At 35.1% G+C, this 9,395-nt stretch overlaps 1 protein-coding gene across 1 annotated transcript; it reads left to right on the forward strand.

Annotated features, from left to right (window-relative positions):
* Window positions 1-445: 445 nt before the first annotated feature.
* On the forward strand, window positions 446-8,314 carry LOC108677230. Its single transcript, XM_018165426.2, has 2 exons — window positions 446-591; window positions 3,712-8,314. The coding sequence occupies exons 1-2, from the start codon at window positions 446-448 to the stop codon at window positions 4,562-4,564; spliced, it is 999 nt and encodes a 332-aa protein (XP_018020915.1). The 3' UTR covers window positions 4,565-8,314.
* Window positions 8,315-9,395: the final 1,081 nt, after the last annotated feature.

Raw genomic sequence — 9,395 nt, forward strand, 5'->3', positions numbered from 1 at the left:
CCCTCAAACAGCAATGACTCGAACAGAAACGCCTCCTCCAGACTTCGATGACATAGAAGCTTCTTGGAAGACAGGCAGAGGTGATTCCATTGTCAGTCCATCTTAGTCAGACAATTTTAATGTTTCCGTTCAATCTTTGTGGAGTTGAAAACCACAAGTGCCGTCTTATCGCGAGTCAATAGCTGTTTATGAAGCGTGAATGATTGTTTAATGAAGTCGGACTATTCAGATGCAAGAGCAGTTTGCTTGTTATGCTGAGAGCTAAAGTTTTTCTAAAAAAGAAGCTAAGAAGTTAGCTGTAAATTCACATTTCGAAGCAAGGACCATATAAATGCTCTTAAGGGGTCTGGAGCCGCTCTCGCTGCCATACGTGAACATGGGGATCGAGTACCACAGACACACCAGATCAATTATTAAAAGTTTTATTCCTTTACATCGAATATGAATGAACTGTTCTTTCAAGCTGAATGAACGCAAAGCTCTCGAGCTTGGAGCACTACCTGTCCCGATGTTGGCATATTCGATGGCCTGGACAGCAAACCCCTGCGCGTTCAAACCCAGGGGTCGCCCAATGGTTGCTCCCATACTCAGGTGAGTGTTAAAAAAAAATACTAACTTAGGTGTAAATGCGATTGTAATATTCATGACTTTCTCAGAGATGTTATCTAAAATTACAATGTTTGTTGATTTGTTTTTAAATCTGGATTGAGTTAAAGAAATATTTTATTCATACGGTATATCTATAGTATATTTACTAATCTCACCCAATCAAGCGATGAGGTATGCTACGCTGACGTTAGAACGGGCCGCATGGATGAAGTACGGGAACGTGATGATTTCAAAGTTGATTGATTGATGTTTTTAACTCATGTAATCGATCTGGTATCTTTCTATCGAACGTATATAAATAAATATAATGAGAAACACACTTAGTATGCATTTAAATTCCTGTTGATAAGTTTCAACACCTGAACCTTTAAGGCATATGAAGCAATATAAATTTAAATAGATCGAGTTGCAGAGATTTGCTATGGTCGGTAAGTAGAAATGGAAATCCACCCTGCATAACCTGCACGTTTGAAAAGGTATGGATTAGTTTCAGGTAGTTTATTTAAAAAATTATTCCAACAATAAGTCTTGAAAGAATTGAAATTGAATTATTCCAATTATAAATTTTCAAAGAATTACATGTTCAAAATGCATTTCTGGATAATCACTTTCGAAATACTCATTAGTGACTTTTCATATTGAGTCATTACTATCGTCAATATTATCTAGGGAAGGCGAAAAGAAACCTTTTCATTTATTTTTCACAATATTCATTTGGAGAAAATTTTTTAGTGTGCATCATTTTTATTGTATAAGTTTCATTTCGTTGCGTTATTTCCTGCAGTTTTAGGACCGGCCGCAGCTTCAAATTGCAGTATTTCAAAACAAAACTATATAATTGAGAACCAAAATAATGAAATTTCTCCAACTTTAAGTCTTCGTTTCATAGTTGGCAACTTTAACTTTTTAATCACTAAATTATAAATACAGCACTTGACACTGATTTAATTATCGCATTTAATTTATAATTAATATGTCCTCTATAGTTTACCTTCAATTGATTTGTTATTAGAAGGCAAGATTCGGTTATATTACATGTACAGTCATTTGCAAAAGTTTAAGACCACCCTCCGAATTTGGGTTTTTTGTATTAAAAAATGATAATGAGGCAAAATATTCAAACTGTTTGTATTTGATGAGACAAAGTGAATAAATAACAAGCAATTTATGATACATTTGATATATTCAGAACCTAGTGTGTCCCTCTTTATTGTCAATAACAGCCAGCTACCGTTAGGCCCGCCGCAGGCTCAAACTTGTACATCACTCATCCAAAAAGGGTCATTTCCTGATTTAGTTCAAATTCTGTGGGTGGTCTTAAACTTTTGCAAATGACTGTAGTATTACAATTATTTGGCTGTTGTTTATCGTGATGATTTAGCAGAAAACATTTACTGCACATGTAAACTTACAATATTCATAAAAGAAATTGCAGGGTTTTTTCATTGGAAGTCGTACTAGCGGAAGTAATTTGCATAGAAAACTTGGAAAATGCAACAATATAATTATATTAAAAATATTCTATATAAATAATTTCTTCTTAATTGATATTCGTATAGGCATTTTTGCTGCATTTGGCATTATGTTTAAATTAAACTGTTCAAATTAAACTAGTTCTTATCTCAAGCGGTTTTGAGAAACTCTGTCTCGACTGAAGTTATTCAAATTAACAATGGATCGAGGGAAGTGTTTTTTATTGGTCCATGCACGCTTTTTGTAAACGACACCTCGCGCTATATGAAGGACAAGTGGTTTACTCAATTGCTAGCAAATTGAGTTATCTAAAAATTCGCAAAACCTAATTTATTTTCAGATTAATTTGATAATCTGATAGAGATTTGACAGATTCCGCGAAACATCGATGAAACATTTTCCCCTTCAATTAATAGTCTTTAAGCACCTACGATACCGATTGGCTTTGAATATTGCGGAAAAACTAGTTTACGTACAAAATTTTCTACCCATGTACTTATTTTTGTCCGACCTTGAAACTGAGCTATAATTGCCAGACTCGCGAGGCGTATGCCAGATTAAAAGGTTTGGGGGAGACTACGATAATCAGGCGTTGTTGCTCGGCCTTAAAATTTCTCCTTATATTGTTGATTAAAAATGATACAGTTTACAAATACCCTGAAGTTCCTAATCTCGAAACTGCTCATAATAAGTGATTCTAAGCTTTTTATGTTAAATTTTATGGTCGAAAATACCCAATACAATTTACGAAATTCTCTCAAGTCTGTAAGTTCAGTCTGTTCAAATATATTTGAATTTTGAAACGACATTCTTTTTTTTTTATTTGATTTCGGTCTTCAAATTAATTATACCTGCCTAACTTCATACTTCGCTCTTAACTGATAACCATATCTTGTCAGTAACTTTTAAATAACTAATTTATTCTGAATTTCTCAAAATTAATACTAAAAAAAGAACAACATCGCCAAAAATAAGAAGAGGTTTCTGCTTTTATTACAAAATATTTTATATATCCGTAAAATTCTCAAATATATCAGCCCAGTTATCATCATTGGAAGTATACAGGACATCAATTCAATTTTTCTACTTTCAATCCCTATTTTGATTATTTACAACTACGCGTGTATTTTTTAATCGAACATTTTTTCTATGACTTGATAGTTAATTCTATTATACTTTTCTAATTGGATTTCATCGTTAGTTGCAAGTCATTAGTTTTATGATGTGTACTTTAACGTTTACGATTTTCTGATACAAGTTTTTTTTTCGAAGATTCTGTCAGGCAGGATCACTAAAAATTTATTTCACGTATTAATACGACTAAGAAATTTCAGAAGGATTGTGACTGGAATGAACTAACGTATTGATGACAATTTATGAATATTTATGGATGTAGTTCAATGTAGGTGATGTCCCAGTGTTTTGAAAAAATACATATGCCTTACGCCCAATTTTTTTGTTGTATTGTCATTTTGTGTCATAATATTTTCAAATCGAAAATAATTTCCATATTTAGACTGCTACACGAGTTCTAAATGAATCATGCTACTCCGTAATCATCGGTAGGCTACAGAAAATTGAATTAAATACAACACTAAGACTCTTGTCTGAATAGATTATTTCTTGCAGGTTCCAACACATCGAGTCCGCGGCGATGGACAACGGACGAGCCACCGTCAGCCCGCGGCGGTGCTCGGACTGCAACAGGAGGTGCGGACACGCCCGAAGATGTGCCGGCTGCTCTCGACTCACTACCTTCGAGCACGAGCTCACCCGAGCGCCATACAGCGTCCCTGAGCACCAAAGAACCATCCTCATGGAGGCTGGCACTCTGGAATCAAGTGTCCGGGAAGGCAGCTCTGATGGAGCACAGAACCAGATCACAACAACTGCACAGTTACCTGATAATTTTAATAGGTTCCGAATGGGGAGCCTCAATTGGGGGATATGGGCGGGGTTCCTCTTAGCAACTGTTATGTTAGTCCCGACACACATTTATCTTAAGAAATACGACTATAGGATAGACTTGCTCGGTATTATCTTTGTATTGACCGTGCTTTTCCTCGTGTGTTTTTCAGTCTCCATGTTCCATTCCAAAACTAGAGAAATTCTTCTCCATAGATTACACATCGAAGAAGAAACGCGTGCGTTCCCAGCCTCGAGTTCCCCGGCGTCACGACGTAGACGTTACCGCAGGAACGTGCGTTTCTCGTCGCGTTACAACCAATACCCATTACGCCGCGTGCGCTCCACACCTGAACTCCATCTCACGAGACTCTCGTCGAGCTCCACGGGGTCACCCATACTCATGTACCCCACGAACAACACCGGCGCTGCTTCGACCCTGGCTGCGCGCTGCGCCCGGAACGCCAGCATGGCAAGCAGGGCTGACCCTCCACCCTACGACATCGCAGTGCTGCTGCCCAAGCCCCCCATGCGGCGCTGTGAGACTCCTCCTCCATCTTACGAACACATACAATAGGCACAGCGGGTGTAACCATCGTAGATACATACTGAACAGACTTGCAATCATAGTCGTAAGCTCCTTATTTGATTAAAATACACTCGGAATACCGATATACGAATATTGAATACTTCGTGGGACTTTGAAAGTTCTAAGTCCCACGATGAACACTTTAGCTAATTACAGTGATCTCGCGTGCAATTGACATATTGGATATATAGTCCAATATTTCGTACTAGTAGCTGTTTTGTTTTGGGACATGAATTTTAATTGGAATAAAAGAAAGATTAACTTTTGATCATAGAATATGAATGGTCTAAAATACACGAGTTATCATTTTACCGCTGTCGTTTTTAAATTCAAAGTAGGAAAGAAAAGATTCAGCACTCTACTGCCAAACTTATATGTGACTCTGACTGGATTAATAATTAATATTTGTGATTAGTTAGAGAAAGCAAGAGACTGTGCACCTGTAACTTAAATCAGCCGAACCTAACCTGTAATTTAGACCAATAAAACACATAACACATTCTTTAAAGTTGAATTACTTCCAGCTGATATCAGTTAAGTTTTACTAAAAAATAGATAGGTTTTTACTAACACCTGTACCATCACAAGTGTCATTAGTGCAGTCTATCGCTGATGGGGTTCAAACCTCTCTGAACTCAATATAACCTTATAAACGATGTAGCTACAGGACTTCAGTTATTCCAGGAAGAACTAAATGCATGCGTTGCTGGAAATTTTGCAATTCGAAATCGAAAATCCCTTAGATTGCCATGTTAAATCGAAGGATTGGTTGGAGACACACTAATCTACGTACATTTAGTACTTCGTAGTACCTTTAGTACTTAGTGAAACGGCATAGATAAATTTTGGCGGCCATGCTATGCAATATTTCATTACCCGAAACATCAGTATAGGGGCAAATATTTCATTCAAACATTTATAGTGGAGTTCGATTACAGATCATTATTCGATAGCAGAATTCTTATTTGAATATTCGAAGAATATGTTATGTGTTAGGCTAATTTAGAGGTTTAGTCAACTTATGACACCTAATGTTATAAAATTCATGCCCATTTAGGTAATGAGTATTGAGTATTGACCCTTCATTCACTGCCTAGTCTTAATAGGTGTTTGAATAATAACTATTTCAGCTACTAGTCTGAGTGAGAATATGATTAATGAGTTAACAATAATGTTTACCACCTAAGGTGAATATGAGCTAAATTTAAAAGAAGTAGCTGCGCTAACTTCAAGTTTGGTACGAGTGCTGTAGAAATCCATTTTCGTGAAATAGACTATATAGTTAATGCAAATTTTAGTACCTTACGTAAGGAAAATCCTAGCTAATGATGACGATGATTTGTTCATCGAGGTGATTTTTTATCGTTTTCAAGGCTGTGGTGACTGGATAAGTATTACTATTGAAAGGTTTTCCGTGTAACGGTAAGTGATGTACATGCGTTAAAGTGATTCAGTGTTTCCTTCACATACGTTCAGTGTTTCCTTCAGCGCAGAAGCATTACTTTTGATTTCATGTTATAGGTGCAAATTTTTTTAATCTAACGATACAAGATTTATATAGATTTTGATGGTTGTATTCAGCGAATTTTGAGGAATTATGTGAGTTTGATCCCTAGCAGTTATCTTGTACTTTTAAGTGTGTCTTAATAGCTACTTTTATACGTTATTCTTCTTGAGCAGAGCTCTTTGATGTGTATTTATGAGTCATAGTGTATTTGCGACGGAAAAAATTTATTTCCATCTGTTTTCAACGACGCTAGTATTTCATTTTATGCTTGCATTCGTTATTACCTGCAAATTAGCTTTTTTATATCGTAATTATGTGGTAAAATATTTTCTCGGTGTTCCGTTCGTTATTTTCGAATGTCATGGGTTTCGAAACTGGCGAAATTTACGTTATCAAAATCAATCCATTTCAGAAATGATCTGAATTCACGTAGTTATGGTACCTGAAGTACGTACCTATAGTTCGGTCTACCTCACTCGAAAATTTGATATTTGGATTGATCCAGCTTTAGTATTTTAACTTTAAATTGGGATTAGAAAATTTATGCATTTTAATCAGAAATTCGACTTGAAATTGGTTGGTAAACAATTGCCTTCTTAGATAGATGAACCTATTTAGATTTAGAACATTTCTATTCGAAATGAAGAGTCTAATTTCACACGCATGTTGATTCTCGGTTACCGAATTTACTGTATTTGACGCCTGAAATATTTTATTCGTTGAGTTGAGCAATTTTTATATAATTTTCTTGCTTTTTAGAGGTATCAGTACTAAATTTAACAAAAATTATAACTGTGCGGAAAACCTTTAATACATATAAATGTTAATATTCATATGTAAAATTTTATCTCCGTCGTCCTAATTAGTTTCCGTCTCAGGTATAACTCAGCTGTTTTGTTTATGTCAAATTTATTATTATACTTTATTTCCTTAGCGCATAATCCTTATTTCCTTAGCGCATTTATTTCCTTAGCGCAGTGGTAATGTAATTATGTCAGTGTTTCAGCTTTCAATATTTCCCACTAGAACGGATGAAACAATCAACTATGAATTTTATTATAATGATAATTGTGTTTATTGAGATAAAACGACATTGCTGAAAAAATATTATTTGACACTCTTGTATTCAGAATTTGTTTCTGACCAAATTAGGCTTAACAATTTTTTTGATTGGCAACATTTTCCTGAAAATTACAAAAAAGCTTTGATTGATTTATAACGATAAAAGTTAGGCTGACGTTCTAATATAGCATTTTCAAGTATTAACCCACACTTCGTATATCGATTCTTACGAATATTACACAATTTGTTATTAACTAATATCCTAATTGGGAGGACGATAGAGAAAAAATTCGCATTTTTTCTTTAAATATTTTTAATAACTTCCATCAATCGCTACACAATTGTTCGAGCTTGTGTTTGAGCGCAAATTTTGACAGGATTTAGTCAAAAATATATAAAATAAGTGCGTTGCAGTTATTTACTTCTAAAATATCTGTGCAGCTTACAGTAAGATTATCGTGAATTATGGTGAATTTCCAGTATCATGACAATCTAGCAAGGTTTGGATTTGAATTTTAGCTACTCATTTTTTTAGTCTTTATCATTCAGCCTATAAAATCATTTAGCCCATAAAAACCCCTCTATATATTAATTTTACATCTGTTATCAAATAATTTTTCCGATTACTATGATAGTTCCTTTAAATGGTAAATTTTTTGTGTCCTACAATGTTTTTAATCAGTACTACAATGTTTTTTCGGATCTATTAATCCTACAAGCATACGTTGCTGGTTTTAATTAGGGGCAACTAGTTACAATATTTAGCGTTGAAGTAACTTTCTTGCAGCTGAAAAGCTAATTTGGAAATTTTATTTAACGCCGTGCTCCTGTAAAATGAGAAAGCCAAGGAAGCTTCCTACAAATTCTCACTAAGTTTAAACTTATTTTGTGAGGATTACATTGAATTTAAGGAAGCCGAGATTTTACGGATAATTTGTCGTTTTCGATATCTTAATTCTCAACAGCCTGAGAAAAGTAACAGCACGGTTTATTGGCAGGAAGAGAAAGAACCATCTTTTTTGGCCATGTTCCTGTAAACTATCATTTTATGATTAGTTAAGCATTCTGCGGCAAATTATCCCATATTATATAATTTTTACCCTTTATTCTCAATAGCTTCGTGGTTTTATCAGATCCCTGTTAAATAAAGTGGAATTTTAGAGGTTTCAGAAGGTGTTTTATTTGTGTTTCTTAACCTGGAATTTGATGCAGGACGTCGAATTTAGCTCCATAAATGTAAGTGTGGATATAGAATGAATTAATTATAGATAATTTCATCCGTGTTCATAAATATCGTACGATCGCAGATGAATATTACATGAATTTTATTGAAAACAAATTTAATATATAACCTTAATTGCGGTCTTTTTACGACGATGTTGAATTTTTTATTTATGAGATATTGATGAAATGACCGTCTTCACGTTCATCGCATAGATTGCTTATGAAGATAATGTGGGATGATTCCGCTGGAAACAATTATTCAACATCTGACTTCCTCTTTTTGTTGCGATCATCTTCAAGAAATAAGCTTTATGGTGCAGCGTACGTATTTAGAAAATGGCTTGAACTTAATTGCGCAATTTTCTCCCATAGGATTAGCAGTAAATCTCGTCGAAACGTATGCTGTTCGGCATGAAAGTGTCTAGGATTTTTTGAGATTCATTATTATTGAACCACGAATTTTCAGTGACCATCTCTTAATCGAGTAACACTTCGGATGTCGAAACTGCTCTTTACATCGTCTTCGCTTCTACCGTTTGTGGGATCCTGATTTCTCATCACTCGCTGTAAATATTTTCTTACAACTCGGTTATTTTTCATTCACATTGCTACCTTTGTTCGACTCCAGCCCACTGTTAATAAAAGGCGAGGCTGCAACGCATCTACACTTACAAATGTTTTATCCATGCACGAACGATACGCTAGAAGGTAAATGCCGCTGGTAACCATGGCGACGGTCTGGTAACAAGCAATCTCTGCAATGATTAAATTCTCATCCTAGTTGATAATTATAGTTGAATTAAAGGCGGCCGACTGTCAGTGGCGACCTACTCTCTTTGCTGTATTTTTAACAATAACGGAACGGTCATGAATATAATATGAATTAGCTTTCGAGGTTTGTGAAATTATTCGAAAAATGTGACTCACGCGGATGAGCGAAATTAATTTATTTACCGAGCTTTACCTGATAACACTTTTGGAATCCATCGGCAATCCATTCCTTAACTTATCGATTCGTAATATGTA

The sequence above is a fragment of the Hyalella azteca genome, unplaced genomic scaffold, assembly GCF_000764305.2.
Source record: "Hyalella azteca isolate HAZT.00-mixed unplaced genomic scaffold, Hazt_2.0.2 contig6811, whole genome shotgun sequence".
Lineage (NCBI taxonomy): Eukaryota > Metazoa > Arthropoda > Malacostraca > Amphipoda > Hyalellidae > Hyalella > Hyalella azteca.

Excerpts from the sequence above, each read along its gene's own strand:
- LOC108677230 (XM_018165426.2), top strand. The coding sequence starts at position 446 with ATGAACTGTTCTTTCAAGCTGAATGAACGCAAAGCTCTCGAGCTTGGA. Across the intron at positions 592-3,711 it reads ATGGTTGCTCCCATACTCAG|GTTCCAACACATCGAGTCCG; the intron begins GTGAGTGTTAAA and ends TATTTCTTGCAG.